Genomic DNA, 23,073 nt, shown 5'->3' with positions numbered 1-23,073 from the left:
AATGCGCTAAGTGGGTAGCGGTATCTGTAGCAGGCGCAACCTTCACCGCATTGGTTAGGGTGTGTCCAGGAGTCATTCCCTCCCACAAGCACATGCCAAGCATAAATGTGGCATCTGCAGGCACCCACTTCAGAACACTCATGGACCTGAGGAAGAACAGAAGAGGACTGGACCAGGTGTATGTGACATGAGAGGAACCCTAAAGGACCGGACTTGCTGTCTCTTGAACGAAGGACAAAGACGTGGATTCCAAGGGTCATGGGGCTGACCTTCTGATTGTGCTGCAGGGATACAACAAGCCACTAGAGACCTTTCCTGAAACTGACCAGTGGCAACTGGATCTGGACTAGACCCTGTTCTTTTCCTCTGCCTGACACCCTGTGAGCACCTAAGTGCCTCCCTTGAGGGGCTTTAAAAGTGAGCTCCTGTGATATAACTTGGGCTATAAAGAAATAAAGTCAAAATGTAAAATCTATACCTAGAACAGACCTGGGTTGGTGTATCTGATGGTCAGCCTCCAATCACGCCTAGGTCCTGATTTACTCCAGCTAGTAACCACCATTGACCCTTTGTGCTTTTGGTGCTAATTCTACTTAAAACTTTTTTTAAATCATATGTCCTTTTCCTCATTGGACTTTAATAATGTTTATGTTTTACTTATAACATTTAACTCTATTTTACTAATTCGGTTTGGGATTTTTATTGTTTTGAGGTATTGACTTTGTTTTGGTACTGGATCGAGTTGATACTTTACACATTGCCTTAAGTTAAGCCTTTACTCTGTGCTCTAGATACCACGGCGTTGAGCCCAGGTTAATGTGGTAACTTTCAGGGTTTACTGTGATAAGAATTGTGATTGTTCCTTGGGGGGCGGGGGCGGGGGCGGGGGGGTCATGCACCCTAATTAATAATCAAATTTCTTACAAGGAGCCATTAAACAGTAAAAAAAAAAAAAAAAAAAAAGAGTTGGGCAAGTGAAAAAGAATTGAGAAATATTTAGATGGAGATTTTGTCAAAGAAGAGAAATAGAGAGGTGAGGGAAAACTAGAGTGAAATCACCAACAGAGATCGCTGAGAAAAATGGAAAGGTGCATGGAGAGAGGCATTGGAGAGAAGAGCACGGGGAATAGAAAGAGCGTCGCTATCATTGTAAGAATGTATGGGATCCGCATTCTTGCTGTACTCTTTGCTAGGACCTTTTTCTGGGACAAAGGTTGATCATTCGATGTTTACTCCTTCAATGCACTAATGTGGAGTTGTGCTTGCTTCCTCCCGCCATCAGGAAGCACACCATTGGCTATTCGTTACACAGCACTGCCTTCCGTCTGTACCATTAAACTGCATCAGTGATGTGCTTATAAAGGTTGGACCAGGACATGAGTAAAGCACAGCCTCTGTCCAAAGTGGTGCCAGGTGCTCCGGGGATCATTTTAGAATAGATTTTGAACCATTAATAAACCCCCCATTGAATAGCCTGGAAAGTACTTTAAAATGAGGAAGAGGGGAGAAATGCGGTGGAAACCGATTTCTGGGGTTTGTTTTGCAACCATAATGTAAATTTAACTGACTTTTTGTGTGGATTGCACAATTTTTCCCTTGTGAATAGATGGACAGACAGGATGGTAATTAGCATATACACAGACGTCCAGAATGGTATGTGCTATTTATTGCCACTGTTAGGTACAAGGAGGAACCATGATTCATGAGAGGCGAAGCCACCCGTGGGCTACGAGGGCACTCTTTATTCTTAAGAATAGGAATAAAAAGCATCTCACACTCAGTGGAGCTGCATATATGGTTTTTACAATTATGTTTTTTCATGTGCAGCAATTCTAAACAAACATGTTGAACCATATCCATACCACAAGGGGTTAAAGCCGTGCAGTGAGATCAAATAAGAACTACTAGGCCTTTTGAGTTGGCCCAAGTTGTTTACATCTAAGGCAGTGTTCCTCCACCTGTTGTCAATGAACCTTGGGGGTCTGTATCTCTTTAATTAATAAAGTATATATCAATAAAGATATAACATAGACATTTTAAAATATTCTGCAAATGTTTAGGGATTTGAAACTGGAGGCTAAAAATTAAGTTGGTATCCTCAGATTGTTTCGCGGGAGCAGTGCAAGTGCATTAAACAGAATGTAGGATGGACAATGGCTGGCCTCAATTAAATTTAGAAAAGCTCAAATGTACCTATTAAAATTAAAATTGTGATTTTTAAAAAAAATATTTGTGTGAATTAAGTAAAATATTTCATCATTTCTGTATTTGTTTTATAAATGTTTTCTTCCCTGTTTTTGCGTACGGTTTGGCAGTTCAAATTATTAAAATTGCTGAGGCCGGGTCCACAGATTCCATTAATGACTCATTGGTGGTCACCAAATTACAATAATGATGCAGTGGGGGACTCTAAATTCCACTGGTGTGAAGTGATTTAAGAATGGAGTTTGTGACAAATAATCATTCTTTTCTCGTCATTTGTTCTCTACTGTAGTAATATTGGCATTGTTTTATATTGTATTATAATTGCATTTATATAGCCCTTAATACCCCAGGATTAGTGTTGAATTAGTACAGTGAAACATGCAAGTACATTTTAAGTGGTGGATAGGTTAATCAGTTATTTGGATTTGGAATGATAGCAGAAGGATAGAGGAGAAAAAAAAGATTTGTATTTATATAGCGCTTGTTACCCCTGATGGGGTGTTGAAACATGCTATTCAGGAAGTCCATAAAGGATTAGTGGTGAATTTAATATGGTAAAATATTAAAGTAATTTCAGTGGTGGATATTATTTTATGCGTTTTTATATACACCTGAAGGTTATTTGGAGAGAGAAGGATAGCGGAGCGATAAAAGGGGAAGAAAGGTTTGCATTCATATAGCACTTGTTACCCCTGAGGATGTTGAAGCGCTTTTCTGGCGAGTAGCACGCCACTCATGAACTCATAAAGGATTATTGTTGAAAATGAGTGTAGTAAAATATGAAGTAATTTGAGTAGTGGATATGTTATTCAGTTATTTGGGTAGAGAAGGGTAGGTGGCGGGATAGTGAAGGGAAAGAGGTTTGTATTTATATAGCGCTTGCTACCCCTGATGGGGTTTTGAAGCGAAAGTAGCGCGCTACTCTCGAACCCATCAGGATTAGTGTTGTATTAGAATGGTGAAACATGAAAGTAATTTTAGTGGTGGATATGTTAGTCAGTTATTTGGATTCAGAAGGGTTGGGGAGGGGTAGAAAAGAGGGCCTCCTGCCTCAGTGCACCCTCTCTACCTCCTAAGGATAGCCTCCCGTGTCCTGCCTCTGTGATCCTCTGCCCTGCTGCTGGTGTCCTGCCTCTGTGCTCCTCTGCCTCCCTCTGCCCTGCTGCTGGTGTCCTGCCTCTGTGATCCTCTGCCCTGCAACTGGTGTCCTGCCTCTGTGCTCCTCTGCCTCCCTCTGCCCTGCTGCTGGTGTCCTCCCTCTGTGCTCTTCTGCCCTGCAGCTGGTGTCCTGCCTCTGTGCTCCTCTGCCTCCCTCTGCCCTGCTGCTGGTGTCCTGCCTCTGTGCTTCTCTGCCTCCCTCTGCCCTGCTGCTGGTGTCCTGCCTCTGTGATCCTCTGCCTCCCTCTGCCCTGCAGCTGGTGTCCTGCCTCTGTGCTCCTCTGCCTCCCTCTGCCCTGCCTCTGTGCTCCTCTGCCCTGCTGCTGGTGTCCTGCCTCTGTGCTTCTCTGCCTCCCTCTGCCCTGCTGCTGGTGTCCTGCCTCTGTGCTTCTCTGCCTCCCTCTGCCCTGCTACTGGTGTCCTGCCTCTGTGATCCTCTGCCTCCCTCTGCCCTGCTGCTGGTGTCCTGCCTCTGTGCTCCTCTGCCTCCCTCTGCCCTGCAGCTGGTGTCCTGCCTCTGTGATCCTCTGCCCTGCTGCTGGTGTCCTGCCTCTGTGCTCCTCTGCCTCCCTCTGCCCTGCTGCTGCTGTCCTGCCTCTGTGCTCCTCTGCCTCCCTCTGCCCTGCTGCTGCTGTCCTGCCTCTGTGCTCCTCTGCCCTGCAGCTGGTGTCCTGCCTCTGTGATCCGCTGCCCTGCTGCTGGTGTCCTGCCTCTGTGCTCCTCTGCCTCCCTCTGCCCTGCAGCTGGTGTCCTGCCTCTGTGATCCGCTGCCCTGCTGCTGGTGTCCTGCCTCTGTGCTCCTCTGCCTCCCTCTGCCCTGCTGCTGCTGTCCTGCCTCTGTGCTCCTCTGCTGCTGTCCTGCCTCTGTGCTCCTCTGCCTCCCTCTGCTGCTGTCCTGCCTCTGTGCTCCTCTGCCTCCCTCTGCCCTGCTGCTGGTGGCCTGCCTCTGTGCTCCTCTGCCTCCCTCTGCTGGTGTCCTGCCTCTGTGATCCTCTGCCCTGCTGCTGGTGTCCTGCCTCTGTGATCCTCTGCCCTGCAGCTGGTGTCCTGCCTCTGTGATCCTCTGCCCTGCAGCTGGTGTCCTGCCTCTGTGATCCTCTGCCCTGCTGCTGGTGTCCTGCCTCTGTGATCCTCTGCCCTGCAGCTGGTGTCCTGCCTCTGTGCTCCTCTGCCTCCCTCTGCCCTGCTGCTGGTGTCCTGCCTCTGTGATCCTCTGCCCTGCTGCTGGTGTCCTGCCTCTGTGATCCTCTGCCCTGCAGCTGGTGTCCTGCCTCTGTGCTCCTCTGCCTCCCTCTGCCCTGCTGCTGGTGTCCTGCCTCAGTGCTCCTCTGCCCTGCTGCTGGTTTCCTGCCTCTGTGCTCCTCTGCCTCCCTCTGCCCTGCTGCCTCTGAGCTCTTTCCTCGACCCACTGCGCGTGCTCAAAAGGAGCGGAACACTCCACCGAGATAACAGGGGGAGCGGGGGAGACCAACGTACAATAGACTTGAGGAAAGAGGAAAAATCCCGACATAGGAGAGTGTGGGTGAGGAGGGAGGGCTCTTCACATTCATTAATTTTACTTCTTGTATTTTTTTATACCCGTTTTCGCACCCCCTTTCCCCATGTTGTGTTCCTGCACATTGGTATGTCTTCGAACGTTGTGCTCTGAAGGTTCTAAGGCGGCGGTTTAACGGCTCGAGCCGAGCTCCGAGGGTTGAGGTGCTTGAACCTCACCTCGTGTGAGAGAAAGACTGCGGTGACGACGAGGACACGAGGTAACTATTAAACGAACTTTAATCTTCATACGTGTCCCCAGCAGCAGTCATTAATGTATAAATACGTGTATATTAGTACACTTGTTCCAAATAATAGTGTATTAGGCCTCATTTACTTTCAGAGGCAAGGTATACATATATATATACTTCCAACACAACTTTTTCAAATATTGATGGCACTCCACTCAGAGATGATTTTTTCAGTTATTTAATGGTGACAAATGAGATCGCCTACGCGTTTCGAACTTCAGCGTTCTTGATCACGGCATAATTTTAGACTTTGGTCTAGATCAAGAACGCTGAAGTTCGAAACGCGTAGGCGATCTCATTTGTTACCATTAAATAACTGAAAAAATCATCTCTGAGTGGAGTGCCATCAATATTTGAAAAAGTTGTGTTGGATATGATCGGGAGACTGCCTCGATCCCGCTGATGGCACCAGCGCAAACGAGCTCCCCCTGCGACGAGGCATAGTGCGAGGGAATATATATATACTTATATATTTTAATTTTTAAACTGGAATCCTCAACTTCGCTCACTGAGCTAGCGCCTCCATGGTAAATGTGGTCTTCAGACTTCCCAAGAATTGAGAGACCCTGCTTTGCCCTGTCCCCAGCACCCCTTTCCCACTCCATGCGCAGAGCTCATGCACAACTACAAATACAATATTAAAGCCCATACACCCCAGAGGCAGGCAGTACCTTTCTATACTACATATATAGTTAGGATTTCCAGGGTAGTTTGTCGGCCCAATATATCACTAAATTTTAGTCCCATATTACTACAAAACTACTGAATGGATTATCACGAAATACAAAAAAGGATTCTTTCTGGGCCATAATCTATATTCCTGCCAAATTTCATGAAAATCTGTTCAACCGTTGTGCCGCAACATCCGTGCAAATGTCTATGGATAATGCATTGGTGGAAAAACGTGTTTTGAGACCCCCTTTTTTTCTTTACACCCCTGAACTAATCACCACGATTCTTTGCATCATCAGCCAATGTAGAAAAGGGAACAGGTCTGCAAAGTTTCATGGAGATTCCTCAAACAAAGGGAAAAGTTATTCGCAAGCATAAATCTGAGGATTTCCTCTGTCTGGAAAATCTAACTATAATTCACAGTGGCTACCGCCACTCTGTAATATAAAAAAAAAAAAAATTAATTACCAGCTTATTTGCTCAGTTGCGATCTAACTGTCGTCTCGATGTAGTGATTCCCAAAAGAGTGGCCATGATGTAATAACTCCTGATGTAAAGAACGGCGAGGTAATGACTGACGCCGCTTGAGGTATTTAACTTAGTGCTAGAGAGTGGTGCATATGAGCACATTTTTAAGATACTCACTTATTTGTATATTTAGGGGCCTATTTCGATGGTTCTCATCTCCTTGAGTATGTGGTCGTTGGTGGAGGCAATGAGAGGTGAAAGAGTGCTTTGCGCCTCCAGGATCTCGCTTGGTGCTCTCCCAAAGAAACTAGATGAATTCTAAGACCCAAACTCACATAGATAAGTTCTTTATCCAGAAGAAAAGCAACAGTTTATCAGTTTCTATGATTTCAAACCTTGATTGAATTTTTCGATGAAATCCAGCCCATGTCTGATGAGCGCTCTCATTTGTTCGAGACAGTCTGCTCTGACAACACCCTGTGGCTGCGGCCCAACCTCCATCGCTGAGGAGAAAAGATTGGAAAGTTTGAGGTGAATACAAGGACATCCTCAGAGATCTCACTCACACCACAAAATACCTTAAAACCCACTTGGTGTCGCTTCTCGTGCACCATCAGGCATTCCTCAGAGAGACTATCAACTTGTACTGAGTGTAGGTAAACATCTCTCACAGTAAGAGAGACATCTCACAACATATTGATTTGTAATAACACCTCTTACAGTACAAGGGACATCACACACAACCAGTATGAGTTAACGTCTCTTGCAGCATCCGCAAAAAACCTTTTCTGTGTGAAGTGACCTTCTATACATCACCAGACATCTCTCACAGACCTATGTAATCTATACCCTCTGTCCTTACAGTATTGCACATATGACATCCCCACATATACTATCTCATAGCCAGTTTGAGAAGACTTGTTATACCAGCGGACCCCATTCAGTCAGGGATACCTTGTACTCTCTGTGAGGTGGACCTCCTTACTCTCTGAAACATCCCTCTTAACTCACATGACCACACAGCGTCATGCACCCGTACACCACCCATGGAGTCATACACTGCTTCGAGGGCTGCATCGAGCCAGACTCACCCATGCCGTTCTTGCAGATGGAGTCGATGGTGTACGCTTCCTCGCCTGCCAGCTTGTACACGTAGATAGGACAGTTTTGCTTATAGTTGGTCTAATAAAAAAGATAATTCAAGGGATCACTGAGAGAGCAGGAAGCTCAAGATATCCAAGAAGACACCACAGTCCATGTACTCACAGTCTCATACCACATCACGCATACCGTCGGTCTGGCCAAGTTCCTGGCTTTCCAGGAGATCGCGGGCCACATGACGTCCCAGGGACATCATAACCCCATTCCGACAAATTTTTAATCCCTCTCATAACAAGACATGGGTAGACGATGGAGTGATTCCATATTTTGTTTCAAAGGATATTTCTAGATCACATGTAGCACTCAAACTTGAAAAAGGATTCCTAAACTCTATGTGAGTATCATGAGCATCTTTGTCCTCGGGAGAGTTAGCACAGCGAGGTAGCACGGATATTGTACCTGAGAAAAAGCTCAAGGTGGAGGGTGCAAAGTGACACTTAAAGGGAGGTAAAGAAAGGCTTGAAAATGTTTCCAGTTGTGAAAAATACTATGATGGATTTCAAAATTCCGACACATTTTTAATCCCTCTCATAACAAGACATGGGTAGACGATGGAGTGATTCCATATTTTGTTTCAAAGGATATTTCTAGATCACATGTAGCACTCAAACTTGAAAAAGGATTCCTAAACTCTATGTGAGTATCATGAGCATCTTTGTCCTTGGGAGAGTTAGCACAGCGAGGTAGCACGGATATTGTACCTGAGAAAAAGCTCAAGGTGGAGGGTGCAAAGTGACACTAAAAGGGAGGTAAAGAAAGGCTTGAACATTTTTCCAGTTGTGAAAAATACTATGATGGATTTCAAAATTCCTTTCAATTCCTGGCATTTTCAGCAGAAATCACTGATCCCATTGTGGTGGAGCAAATTCAAAAAAAGTTGGAGAAAATATTTTGCAGATTTTCAGTAAGTTGTTTGTCCAGTTTGGATGTGCGATGGTAAGGATGTCGGCGAATGAACTTGGCTGTGTGGTTGTTTGATAGGGTGTGTAGAAGTTTGTTTTTTGTACATATAGTGATGTGATAGTGGGCATAGTAGTTGTGGCAGACATGACCATTTGATGGAGGTATGTTGGTGGATGTATAAATGTGGCTGTCTGAATGACTGATGGGTGTGTTTGGGTGTGTATTGGCGGATTTGCAGGTATGTAATGGTTGGTCTGCTTTAATGTATGATGTTAGGGCAGGGCTGTATGATGGAGGAAGGGTGGGTGAACATAAATATGAAGGTGGGTGTTTTGGCACCTGATGATGTGTAGTGTGTGGCTTTATAATAGTCGATGTGTTCGCGTATGATGTTGGGTGTGTGGATTTATGATGTTGACTATGCTGTGTGCTGATGTGTGATATTGCCTTTTTAGAAGTCTGATTGTGGGTGTTTTGGCACCTGATGATGGGTTTAACAGTGGATGGATGTATAATAGTTGATGTGTTAGCTAGCGTATGATGTTGGGTGTGGGCAGGGCTTTAAGTGAGCCGGGTCCTGCCGGTGCTGAGCACCGGCACTTCTAAAAAGCAGGTACCGAGATGGGTCCCTATCGGGTTCTTCATTTTTGCCCGCATCCTCAGGGTGGAATTGTGTTTTTTAACTCTGCAGCAGTACCACCATTGAGTGCCTTTGATGTAAGGTCAAAAAGACTCGTTATAGTTCTTTCACAGTCTCATAAATTCATAACTGAAGCATTTTCAATATTATGTATAAGGAAGCCATAGCCATAGTTTTTGGTTATTTAGCTTATGCAACTAACAACCACTGACAAAGCCAATAGCCCTGGTTTATTGTAGGTGTAATGTTACTTGCATTATATATCTGTGTGTACGGACAGAAGCAGCAAAATACCAGTTGGGCGGCACACTGTGCCAAGCACAGATTTCTACTTTTCGTGTTTTAAGCCACGCCCTTAATTACATCGGCCAAGCCCCTAAGAGAGACCCCCTCCGTTTTTTCATCCCACTTAAAGCCCTGGATGTGTGGGTTTATGACGTTGATGTGTGATATTGCCTTTGCTGAAGTCTGATGGTGGCTGTATTCGCATATGATGGTGGTTGTGTTGGCACAGAGCACCTTGGCTTTGTGCCACACACCATTGCTCATGCTGCCCCGTGTTTACCCTTGGCCTGCTCCTGTCCCACTGCATCCTTTGTGCTGCCCTGCCCTGCCTGGCACTTTTGCTTCTGTGCCCCTTCTACCAGCCCACTGCCTCCTCTGAAGCTTTTTTTGTTCCCCCTAGGCCCCTGCTGGCCCTCTGTGCCCCCCGACTACCCTGCAGCCAGTGTGTGCCACCCTGGGGGGGGGGGGCTCTTTTGCCACCATCCCTCTGCAGCCCCTCTCTCTGCTCCTCTCACAACAGCCCCTCTGATGGCCCCAAACCTGCCCTGAAGATCCTCTCTATGCCCTCCAGCACTCTCTGCAGCTCCTTTGTGTGCCCTCTTCTCCCCCCCCCCCCTTTGCGGCCACCTTGGCTAGAGGGGGCAGGTTCCCCGCTTTCCCTCTATGTTCATCCAACCCCAGTGCTGACCCCGTGTGCTGCCTTATAGTCTGTGTCCCTTGCATCCAGTCTGTGTGCCTTTTCGTCTCCCTTGCCGCCCCTTTCAATCCCCCCACCCCATCTTTGCCCCCTCCCAATACAGTCGCTCTGTTTGGCCCTGCTTCCCCTCTGTTTGCCTTCTGACCCTCTCAAAGGCTCTGTATAGCCCCCCTGTATTACCCTCTGCCCCCTGCATCTCTTCTGTGTGTTCTCAGCCTTGAATGAATCTGCTCTTTGTGGCCTGGCTCCTGCAGCCATGTGCTGCCGAGCCCTGCTACCCCTTCTCACCTACCTGCACCCCCTGTGGTCCTGCTCCCCTGCAGTTCCTGTGTACCCCCTGTTGCCAAGTCATCCTGTGGCCTGGGCACCCCCCAACAGGTTGCTGACTGGAACTGGTGGTAACTGACTCTGACTGACCCTGGGCTCTGTTTAACCAGGGCCCGTGCCAGTGCCAAGCTAAAAGGAACACACTAGAATACAGTTAAGACACCCAACATACACTAGGGTACACTATGGTATGGTGGGGTACCCCTGTAATTCGCATGATCTACCCCATAAGCCCCTAGTATGTAATAGGGCAGGGGATTGAAACTACCTAGAAGTCTCCAGTATCCTGAGGCATGGCAGTTTAGAGGCCAGCAGATTTTCTGCACTAGCATGTGTGCAGTGCTGAAGCCTGAGGTCAGTTAAAAGCATCCCTGGTGGCCAGGGCAGGGCAGCTTTTAAACCTTAAATTGTGCCCAAACTCGACTTTGGGGGTAGGGGTCCTTAAAAATGAAAAACCTACCATGTTTTAGCATATTAGGGACCCCCAGGGTCACCCCTAGGTATCCCAGGGGTCGGGGTCAGTTATCTATAAGAAGCGCCCTTATAAAATGAGTTTTTATATGCCTGGGTAAAGTAAAATGTTACATTTCACTCCCCACATTGTGTTAAAGAGCTGCTCAAATTCGACTTTGATGCTAGAAGAATTGGGTGAGGATAATCTGCATGATTTCTGCAGATTCAGAACCCCTGAAGTCTCCCCTAGGTGCACAGGGGGTGGGGGTCCTATAGAAATTAGGGAAATACTTATAAAATATGGTTGTATAAGCCCTGGCCCCAGTCATTTTCCCCATTGCAAACCCCATGGCCCATAGCCCATAGGTTAACATGGTAGGAAGTTAAGGATTAATAAATATTGATAGGAGAGGACTAGCCGGACCATTCAAAGACTTCCCAGAATGGTAGTAGTAAATCCAACAATATTATATTGTTGAATTTCTCCTAAAGTGTACATACAAGAAGTTATAAGACTTTTTTGTTTGTAAGTCCAAATTCAGCCTTCCAGTGGTGTGCCCTGATTGGTCAGAGTTAAGTGGATTAGCCAGGCTGCTTGGAAGAGTTGATAAGGAACCCCTAGGGTTAATCACTCTGCTGGGAGGGCAGTGTGCTGGTCTATAGGAATGCCAGGGCAGGGGGTATAGTCATAAACCATCCGCTTCAAAGGTAGAGGGGAGGCCTGGGTTTCAGTCCACTCGGACAGTCTTGACCCAGAGTCAGGGCTAGGCTTAAGGAAGGTATGTGCAGATGGTAGGGGGAGAGTCCATGGAAATAAGCAATCCCAGGGGGTGTGTTTAGCCAGCTCTTACCTCCTTGCTGGGAAATCAGCCATTATGGATTTGGAAGAATGATGCACTCTGGGACAAACTAATGCCACACTACAGGATGTGATACATCAAACAATAGGTTCAGGGAGAGAGTCACACACAAAAAATATATGATCCACCACATAAACTATCAATTGACAAACTGAGAAAAAATCAGTTAATGAATGAGACAGAATAATAGAAGAAGCCCTTAGAACAATATTTCAAATATTACAAAAACGTTATTTATTGAACATAATACAAAGAGATTTGACCTAAAAACAATTACGATCAAGACAAAAGTGCTGGTATACAACAAAACACAAATCATAAACCAGACAAGTGGCACACAAAACCATTACATATTACGGTAAAAGAACAACAAAAACATAGATATTGCGTCCTTGATTCAATCCTGGCCACAGAAAGGCGTCAACGGCGTTTCGACCGCTAGATTGTTATACGGTCATCTTCAGGACTCCTAGTTTACTTGAGCGTTCTATATCTGTATACAATCATAATGACCAATAATTCATTATGGTCATTCACGAGAATTCTTAAAAATTGTGGCAGTGACGTGTGGCAGCACACAACGTCATAGAAACATCATGAAATATTGGCAGTGGATCAATTTCATCCAACCTGAATACCCTTCTAAATGGACGGTTCCACACAAATGCCGGCCACCGATGATGTAGCGTTGAAGTTCTTCGGCTACAGGATGTGGTCATAACAATGAGGAGTTGCCCTGCTCTCATTGGTCAGCAGTGACCTGATGCTTGACCCAGAGAATTTTGAATAAGTATCTGAGAGGGGCAGAGCCCTCCAGATCTGCTGCTTGAAACTTACTGAAGCAAGAAGTGCCCTGCTGAGAAGTTTTGCTGTGCAAAGATTTCTAAGGCCTGACCTCTGAAGACTGCACCAAGTGAAACTGCAGCCCTGTGGATTACCTTGCTGCCAAAGGACTCAAGAGTTGAACTCCCTGCAAGCTACAGGTTAACAGTGCTCACCTGGACAGCCCCACAAAGAATTCAAACCCTGGAGTACCAGTGGATTTGTAAGGGTTTTGTTCAAGAGGATTGTGGAATTGAAGTTTCACACTTTTAGGGACCCTCATGGAGATTCCAGAACCTTGGATTGCGTGTTGGATACTTTGGGACCCGCAAGCAGAACTTCAGGAAGGTGTTCTAACTGGACCCCGGTTGCTGAAGAAGGCGGCCCACTACAGTGGTGAGAATTCTTCAGAACAATTTATAAAGGTGTGTCCCTGACAGAGAAAACAAAATGACTTAAGGGGCACTGTTGGTTTCTAAGCACTAGAAAGTGACTAATCTTTAAAAATTCATATCTCTGGTTCCCCACAGTGGATTATTTTCGTTTTGGTGTCATTTAAAAGATAAAAATATTACCTATTTTTATAAATTGGTGTTGGATTTTTATTTTGTGTTGTGTCTTAATTATTTACTGAAATGGTGTTTTTGAATGCTTTACATACCTGTCTTTGAAGTTAAGCCTGTCTGCTCGCAGCCACGTTACCAAGGGTTGAGCAAAGGAATAATTTTCTAAGTCCTATCTTGTGTTAGTATCCTTATTGCCAGTGGCAAACCTACATTTGCCCCTACCAATAACCCACTTTCCAACAACCCCCCCACGCACACACACACACACACACACACACACACACGCTGTAACATTAGCAGTGGTGCATGAATGCACAGCCACGGGGACCACTAAAATACAATAAACATAAGCCATAGGTCTCAGCTGTGGCCTGTGCTTCAGGCCTCACTCTACACCCAGAGCACTGTTTGCACCTTTCACCTCCACCAACCACTGCCTGCAGCCCTCACCTCCACCAACCACAGCCGGCAGCCCACAGCTACATGGGTGTGTGTGCTGCATACAGTCAGAGTGCGCGCTGTCAATCAAAGCCAAGCGCACTCTGCGCCTGTGGCGCTGCGCCATGTCTGTGCATGGGTATTGTATGCTCGTGCACATCCTGCAGCCGTGCGCCATTCTCATGCACTAAACGTAGAGGGTAGAACCCTGTACTTACTACACCGAGCCCTCATGTGCAACAACCACCGCTAGTCGCAGGTCGCACACACTGCACAACTATCAGCCCTCGGCTGTGTGTCACTCAGCCACACCGCACACTGGACACATCTGACATGGCTTCCAGGACCAGGCGAGGGTGGCATACTCACTCACTGACTCACAAAGATCGTCCCGCGCCTGCCATGCATGGCGTCAGCCTCAAGGGGAAAGAGTATTAACCCGGGTAGCATTAAAGGCTGAGTCAGCTGTTAGCATTTCAACATCCGACCTGTAGGCAAACGCAGATCTCACCAAAGATGCGTTTCCTCTGTGACAGCCTTCAGTGAACCTCGCCTTCCGAAGGCTCCGGTCCTGGCACGTCTTTAGACTCGTGGCATGGCGAGTACCTGCAGCGCAGAGGGTTCGTCACTGGACAGAGCTGATCAGGTGCTCAGCATCCTGAGGGACAGATGTTCTTCACAGCGACATCAGGCAATGCCCCTGGAGGTGACAACACGGCCAGGGAGGTGGGGGGGGCACCAGGCTCTGACCAAAAGAAGCATTATGCTGACAGACAGGGCTTTAAGTGGTTTGAAAGAGGTGTGAGGGATATCATTAGGGCGTGGCTTTAAACGTGCAAGCTAAAACTGTGTGCTTAGCATAGTGTGCCTCCCGACTGGTAATTTGCTGCTTCATTCATTGCATCCAGATATATAATGCAAGTAACATTACGCCTACAACAAGTCAGGCCTGTTGGCTTTGCCAATGGTTGTTAGTCGCATAAGATAAATAAGCAACAGCTATGGCTTCATTATACAGACTATTGAAAATGCTTCAGTTCTGAAATGATGAGACTGTGGAAGAACTATAACAAGTCTCTTATAAGTTACCTCTACAGCAGTACCACCCTTCACTGCCTTTGATGTGAAACATTTTTTAAACGTTTTTATCTTGAGGGCGAGATCTCCATTTTTAGCCTCCGTATTTTTTTACAACTACCAGTGTGAGCACCAGCAGGACCCGGCCCACTTAAAGCCCTGCTGATAGAAGTGTTTTTTTTTTTAAAGGAGAAAAAATGAGCGACAGTAAGCCTCTGCGTCATGAGCCATCACAACATCTTTTGTCATTCATATCCTGTGGGGGAGTATGTGTCAAAAGGGAAGGGAAGGGATTCCAAATAGTCTTCAACCCCCTGCCACCCCCCCATTTTTAATAATCACACTTTGGATACTTTCACACCATATTAAGGCCAGAGTAGTACGCTTAGCAATCGTGTGTTTGATTGCATTTTTAAAACAGTAACAGAACTTACCTGCAATGTTTAGATAAGTCTGGACATTGTCAATTTAATAGACACTGTGAAAGATTCTGAAGAGGACCCCGATTATTATTTCTTTTCCCCACTTGAAGCAGGCGTAAGGATAGAGCAGCATTGTGAGACTAGGGCCACCCAGAGCATTGATGGAGCTGCGTCGTGCTTGCAATGCAACTCCAGCAATGTGCCGCCTTTATGGCACAGATGCATCGCGCATCTGTGCCATTTTTGCCCCATGGTGCGCCGCATTGTAAATGCAGCGCATCCATGGTGGCGGAGGCATGGCGCACAATAACTGGTGCATCCCTGCTGATATGCAGGGATGCGCCAGTTATTGTAAATCTGCACCTCAGAGTTTATCTTTCTTGATTACAGAAGTCACTTACAAAGGAAACCAGCTTAGATAGTTTGCCTGAAAAGATGACAGCATGCAAACTCTGGCACAAAGCTACCTTTTCCGCAATACAAGCAGAACAAAAAGCTTTTCTAATAAATGTAAAGGATGATTAGTGGACATTATCCGGACGCACTCTGGAATGAGGTTCTAGGCTGCCGTCACGTTTGCCGGACCAACCCCACCTTGGAGATACCAACTCCAGGAAACCGTGAGGAGATGAGATGTTTTGTCCTCCACAATTTCCTCCAAAGATTGTGTGCACAATGGAGAAGAAGAGCCACCATGTTGGATTAATGCCCCCGGAAAACCTTCAATGACAGGGTGACCCGTGCCCAACCTTACCTGTATGTAGTTTGCCAGGTGCATGGCAAAGGCGTTCTGGGGGATGTCCACGATGATGCAGGCCCCCATGTTGGAGGTGGTGTTGTGCATGTCAAACATGAAGTCATGAGCGTCCGGAGAGCCCTTCGGACCGTAGATTTTGTTAATTTCCTTCACTCGTTTGACCTCGTAGGGCTCGTCTTCGGAGTCCGGAGCACTGCAAGGGGTAAAGGGAAGATCAGGAGATAGAATGGGGTATGTCTGGACAAATCCTTAACTATGGAGAACCAAGCAACAAAGTTAGCGGAAACCTGTCACGGCACCCTTAGGATGCTTAGAAAAATCCTATATCTCCTCCCCCCCATCTTCCAAAAGAACAGTGACCGAGGCCCTCATTCTATCCCGCCTGGACTACGTAAATTCATTGTACCTGGGAGCACCTATCTGGAAACCGCAGGTTGTGCAGAACTCCGCGGCTTGGGCTCTGCATAACATCCCCCTGCACATCTCTGCTCTTCAAGCATTGATCTCCCTCCATTGACTACTGGTAAATGTAAATGTAAATCCAGTACTTGTATAGCGCACGAATCACCCCAGAAGGGGTATCTCGGCGCTGGGAAGATTAAACGAGCTATTGCCCAGAGTCGCATGGTGCTGGGCAGACCCCTGCCGCTGGAGCCAGGGATCGAAACGTGATCTCCAGCGTCAGTCGCCCTGGCTGCGGTGCCACACCTCTCACCACAGAATCTCATTTAAAACCTTCTGCATGGCTTATACGGCACTCCTGGACAAAGGCCCTGCGATTAACCGTCCCTGGATCACGCCCTACATGCCGAAAAGAACTTTGTGTTCCACCAGTGTATATAAATTACAAACAAAATCTGGTGGTCAAAGAAAAAAAGGCGCACTACTGATGTGTAACACCCCAAAAGAATCTTGCTCATTAGGTGAGAATAACATATGAGAAAGCGACCATTACGAAGTAGTCAGATTTCCATCAACTGCCAAGAGTGGCCAGTGTCATCATTTGGATATCCTTCCGTCCTACCACAGCACCTCTTGATCACAGAGGGAAATCATGTGGTTCGAATTTTGTACAAGTCACTGAAATCTCGACAGGGGAAGATAGAATGAAATAATGACCAACTTGGTCATCTACTTTCAAGATGTAAACATAGGATATCTATTAGATCAGGTGATGGATAGTGTTGGTGCAGTGCAAGTGAGTGAAGGTATAAAAAGGATATGGAAGAAAAAAACTTTTTATTACAATATCTCTCCCAAACCTATTAAAAAACATGCAGAAGCTCCTTGTAACAAATAGGCCACTGATCAAAAAATGGTCGACTAGTTTCAGCCTGATGGGCCACTTGCCCAGGCTTTCTTCAGGCAGGACCTATGCTTTAAATAGCTACTGCATTTTTGAAAAATTGTGCATTATAATTATCCAACAATTACCTCAATACAGGCAGGGTGATCTTCACACCTGTCTCAAAAGATGGTCTGCACCCTTCAACAATCTAGTACATTATTTGAATCTTGCAAGTAAAGATCTTACCAGATGACCACACAGTGACTCCGACGCTAAAATATTGCGCCTTCACATTTCGCCGGAAAATACTAAAAGGGAATACTTTGTTTTTTCTTGAGAACCTCGTCTACAAAAACTTAAAAAAATTGTTTGACAGTTTTCGACATGGAAGGGACCACTACCATGACGTTTATGAAATTTAAACAGCCCTGAAGAAGTCCGGTAACGGACGAAGCGCGTTGGCTATCTGCATTTTAAAGAGAATTGAATAAAGAATTGGATTGAATTGAGGAAGCCTCCGTTTACTGTTTCTTTAGAAAACTGATAGTAATGAAATAGTGTGTATTCAATAAGATCTTTTCCTGCAAGATTCAAATAATGTACTAGATTGTTGAAGGGTGCAGACCATTTTTTGTGAATTCTGTTAAGTGAACCGGGTTTTCCTTGTTCCCCTTTAGGACCGTATAGGGATTGCGTTCCTGGTTACTAGCACCTTCTGTATAAACTTATATGTGTGATATTTAATAGTGGTGCAGGCGTTTTTTGCCTTAATCCCTAAATCTTGTTGCTGATCTTCACACCTGTCCTGCATGAGGTATTAGCCTCACCTCACCTGGTAACCACTCAGGTATACGAGACACCGCCCTCTCCGTCGGTGCCTCGGGCTTCTCCTGAGATCGTGGGAGGTGACCTCCCACAAATGCAGTAGCTATTTAAAGTAGTTACTTGTGGTTTTGCATGCCTTTGATGCACCTTGAGACCCTCACGGGTGAGTAGCGCGCTTTATAAACCCCTGATTGATTGATTGATTGGTGACCAGTGTTTGCGTTCACTTGAGGGAGGCCACTCTAAGGATAATGTAGAGGAAGAAAGTGGTGCTTGTGTGTATGTAGATGTGGTGCGTCCTGGACTGGGTCTTGTCAATGGTGGTGTGTGTGGGTAGGTCCTTGTGGTTCTGCGGCCTTTGGTGGACCAGTGTTTGCGTTCACTCGAGGGAGGCCACTCTAGGGATGATGTAGTGGAAGAAAGTGGAGCTTGTGTGTAGACAGTTGGTGCCTCCTGGACTGGGTCTTGTCAATGGTGTTGTGTGTGGGTAGGTCCTTGTGGTTCTGCGGCCTTTGGTGGACCAGTGTTTGCGTTCACTTGAGGGAGGCCACTCTAGGGATGATGTAGTGGAAGAAAGTGGAGCTTGTGTGTAGACAGTTGGTGCCCCCTGGACTGGGTCTTGTCAATGGTGTTGTGTGTGGGTAGGTCCTTGTGGTTCTGCGGCCTTTGGTGGACCAGTGTTTGTGTTCACTTGAGGGAGGCCACTCTAGGGATGATGTAGTGGAAGAAAGTGGAGCTTGTGTGTAGACAGTTGGTGCCTCCTGGACTGCGTCTTGTCAATGGTGGTGTGTGTGGGTAGGTCCATGTGGTTCTGCGGCCTTTGGTGGACCAGTGTTTGCGTTCACTTGAGGGAGGCCACTCTAGGGATGATGTAGAGGAAGAAAGTGGTGCTTGTGTGTAGAAAGTTGGTGCCTCCTGGACTGCGTCTTGTCAATGGTGGTGCGTGTGGGTAGGTCCTTGTGGTTCTGCATACCTTTGGTGGACCAGTGTTTGCGTTCACTTGAGGGAGGCCACTCTAGGGATGATGTAGAGGAAGAAAGTGGTGCTTGTGTGTATGTAGACCGTTGGTGGCTCCTGGACTGTGTCTTGTCAATGGTGGTGCGTGTGGGTAGGTCCTTGTGGTTGTGCATACCTTTGGTTGACCAGTGTTTGCGTTCACTTGAGGGAGGCCACTCTAGGGATGATGTAGAGGAAGAAAGTGGAGCTTGTGTGTATGTAGACCGTTGGTGGCTCCTGGACTGTGTCTTGTCAATGGTGGTGCGTGTGGGTAGGTCCTTGTGGTTGTGCATACCTTTGGTTGACCAGTGTTTGCGTTCACTTGAGGGAGGCCACTCTAGGGATGATGTAGAGGAAGAAAGTGGTGCTTGTGTGTATGTAGATGTGGTGCGTCCTGGACTGCCTCTTGGCAATGGTGGTGCGTGTGGGTAGGTCCTTGTGGTTGTGCATACCTTTGGTGGACCAGTGTTTGTGTTCACTTGAGGGAGGCCACTCTAGGGATGATGTAGTGGAAGAAAGTGGAGCTTGTGTGTAGACAGTTGGTGCCTCCTGGACTGGGTCTTGTCAATGGTGTTGTGTGTGGGTAGGTCCTTGTGGTTCTGCGGCCTTTGGTGGACCAGTGTTTGTGTTCACTTGAGGGAGGCCACTCTAGGGATGATGTAGTGGAAGAAAGTGGAGCTTGTGTGTAGACAGTTGGTGCCTCCTGGACTGCGTCTTGTCAATGGTGGTGTGTGTGGGTAGGTCCATGTGGTTCTGCGGCCTTTGGTGGACCAGTGTTTGCGTTCACTTGAGGGAGGCCACTCTAGGGATGATGTAGAGGAAGAAAGTGGTGCTTGTGTGTAGAAAGTTGGTGCCTCCTGGACTGCGTCTTGTCAATGGTGGTGCGTGTGGGTAGGTCCTTGTGGTTCTGCATACCTTTGGTGGACCAGTGTTTGCGTTCACTTGAGGGAGGCCACTCTAGGGATGATGTAGAGGAAGAAAGTGGTGCTTGTGTGTATGTAGACCGTTGGTGGCTCCTGGACTGTGTCTTGTCAATGGTGGTGCGTGTGGGTAGGTCCTTGTGGTTGTGCATACCTTTGGTTGACCAGTGTTTGCGTTCACTTGAGGGAGGCCACTCTAGGGATGATGTAGAGGAAGAAAGTGGTGCTTGTGTGTAGAAAGTTGGTGCCTCCTGGACTGCGTCTTGTCAATGGTGGTGCGTGTGGGTAGGTCCTTGTGGTTCTGCATACCTTTGGTGGACCAGTGTTTGCGTTCACTTGAGGGAGGCCACTCTAGGGATGATGTAGAGGAAGAAAGTGGTGCTTGTGTGTATGTAGACCGTTGGTGGCTCCTGGACTGTGTCTTGTCAATGGTGGTGCGTGTGGGTAGGTCCTTGTGGTTGTGCATACCTTTGGTTGACCAGTGTTTGCGTTCACTTGAGGGAGGCCACTCTAGGGATGATGTAGAGGAAGAAAGTGGTGCTTGTGTGTATGTAGACCGGTGGTGGCTCCTGGACTGTGTCTTGTCAATGGTGGTGCGTGTGGGTAGGTCCTTGTGGTTGTGCATACCTTTGGTTGACCAGTGTTTGCGTTCACTTGAGGGAGGCCACTCTAGGGATGATGTAGAGGAAGAAAGTGGTGCTTGTGTGTATGTAGACCGTTGGTGGCTCCTGGACTGTGTCTTGTCAATGGTGGTGCGTGTGGGTAGGTCCTTGTGCATACCTTTGGTTGACCAGTGTTTGCGTTCACTTGAGGGAGGCCACTCTAGGGATGATGTAGAGGAAGAAAGTGGTGCTTGTGTGTATGTAGATGTGGTGTGTCCTGGACTGCCTCTTGGCAATGGTGGTGCGTGTGGGTAGGTCCTTGTGGTTGTGCATACCTTTGGTGGACCAGTGTTTGCGTTCACTTGAGGGAGGCCACTCTAGGGATGATGTAGTGGAAGAAAGTGATAGCAGTGGGGACAGAGAGGGATGGGGTGATACTCACTCTAACACCTGCATTTTGAAGCTGCGGTTCAGGTCCTGATCTATGTACCGTACGCACTTCTCCGTGGCACGTGGGTTGGCGATGAAGGCTGAGGCACTGAAGGTGGAACGCTGCAGCTCAGAAGGGTCTTTAATCCAGTGCTTGGCAAGGAAGACCCCCGACATTTCATTGCCGTGGGTGGCCCCGCTCACGACAACACGAGTCAGTGGCTTCAAGGGTGCTTGGGCTGTCATCGTAACAGCACGATATGACCCTGCAAAGACAAAGGGGCCACAAGACCATTGGTTAGTCGTCATGGATTGACTCTTGAGCTCCTCGACCAACAGTGAACAGAAGGCGCCTGTTAAAACCTGCTGTTGTTGGAATGCATTCTCTCCATGTATTCTCTTCCCCCTGCTCCTCTCCATAGATCCTCTCATTCATTCATTCAGCCATGCTCAGAAAGGCAGGCATGCACACAGGACAACCTATACATGCACAACGACATACAGGCCCACACGCCAACGTGCAACCAGGTATGCACACAGTCCAGAAGACATGTGTACCCTCATCCGTTCATTCATTACTTTAGCCATGCACAGAGAGACGGCACACATGCACGGAGAGACCGCGCACATGCATAGAGAGACAGCACACATACACGGAGAGGCAGCACGCTTACAGAGAGACAGCACACACACACACACAGAGACAGCACACACGCACGGAGAAACAGCACACATGCACAGAGAGACAGCACACACGCACGGAGAGATAGCACACACGCACAGAGAGACAGCACACACGCACAGAGAGACAGCACACACGCACAGAGAGACAGTACACATGCACAGAGATAGCATACATACACAGAGACAGCACACGCACGGAGAGACAGCACACACGCACAGAGAGACAGCACACATGCACAGAGAGACAGCACACATGCACAGAGAGACAGCATACACGCACACAGAGACAGCACGCTTACAGAAAGACAGCACACACGCATGGAGAGACAGCACGCTTACAGAGAGACAGCACACATGCACAGAGAGACAGCACACATGCACGGAGAGACAGCACACATGCACGGAGAGACAGCACGCTTATAGAGAGACAGCACGCTTACAGAGAGACAGCACACATGCACAGAGAGACAGCACATGCACAGAGACAGCACGCACGGAGAGACAGCACGCTTACAGAGAGACAGCACGCTTACAGAGAGACAGCACACATGCACAGAGAGACAGCACACATGCACAGAGACAGCACGCACGGAGAGACAGCACGCTTACAGAGAGACAGCACACTTACAGAGAGACAGCACACACGCACAGAGACAGCACAGACGCACAGAGAGACAGCACACACGCACAGAGAAACAGCACACAGGCACAGAGAGACAGCACACATGCACAGAGAAACAGCACACACACGCACAGAGAGACAGCACACATCACAGAGAGACAGCACACATGCACAGAGACAGCACACATTCACAGAGATAGCACACACGCACAGAGAGGCAGCACGCTTACAGAGACAGCACACACGCACAGAGAGACAGAACACACGCACAGAGAGACAGCACACACGCACAGAGAGACAGCACACACGCACAGCGAGACAGCACACATGCACAGAGACAGCACACATACACAGAGAGACAGCACACATGCACAGAAAGGCACCCATGCACAGAGACAGCACACATGCACGGAGAGACAGTACGCTTACAGAGAGATAGCACACATGCACAGAGAGACAGCACACACGCACAGAGAGCAAAAACAACAATTGATGGACAGAATGCAGAACAATGTCATACATTCACCCCAGTACAGAGATCTGGGCCTAAATCCATCGGTTTTTTGCTCACCCTGCCAGAAACCGGTCCTGGGAAGCTTGATTCCGGTCCAGGGAAGACATGGCTTGGCAGTTCGGGCTGGACTGTTCCCATGAGGCACAGGGTCAGACTGATTTGCATATGGCCATGTCTGAACTGAGGTGGCGGAGTGAGCTAAAGAACGGTGATGGATTAAACCCAGATCAGTTGACTGGGGGTGAGTGTTTGTATTGTCAACGCTCTGTCCATCATTTCCTTTGGTTTTGCTTTGTTCGCCATAAGTTGGCAGGGTATGCTCAGACGTGAGTCCCTTGCTCACTTTGCCACTGGAGTCAAGCAAGCAGGGCTGAAGACGGCTGAAATGCCAGAAACCGGTCCTGGGAAGCTTGATTCCGGTCCAGGGAAGACATGGCTTGGCAGTTCGGGCTGGTCTGTTCCCATGAGGCACAGGGTCAGAATGATTTGCATATGGCC

General features: G+C 47.5%; 1 protein-coding gene across 1 annotated transcript in view; it reads right to left on the bottom strand.

The window, feature by feature from the left end:
* LOC144770158 (N-acyl-aromatic-L-amino acid amidohydrolase (carboxylate-forming)-like) overlaps positions 1-23,073 on the bottom strand; it is a 38,925-nt gene that overhangs the window by 10,730 nt on the left and 5,122 nt on the right. The window contains exons 2-5 of the mRNA XM_078654497.1: positions 20,769-21,021; positions 15,693-15,888; positions 7,379-7,469; positions 6,683-6,790 (exon numbers count right to left, since the gene is read on the bottom strand). Of these exons, the coding sequence (XP_078510623.1) occupies positions 6,683-6,790; positions 7,379-7,469; positions 15,693-15,888; positions 20,769-21,001 (628 nt within the window). The 5' untranslated portion in view covers positions 21,002-21,021. The remainder of the gene's footprint in view (positions 1-6,682; positions 6,791-7,378; positions 7,470-15,692; positions 15,889-20,768; positions 21,022-23,073) is intronic.

This window comes from Lissotriton helveticus, chromosome 1_1 (assembly GCF_964261635.1).
Source record: "Lissotriton helveticus chromosome 1_1, aLisHel1.1, whole genome shotgun sequence".
Taxonomy (NCBI): Eukaryota; Metazoa; Chordata; class Amphibia; order Caudata; family Salamandridae; genus Lissotriton; species Lissotriton helveticus.
Note: the sequence above shows the minus strand (reverse complement) of the source record. Positions and strands in the feature narration are given on the sequence as shown.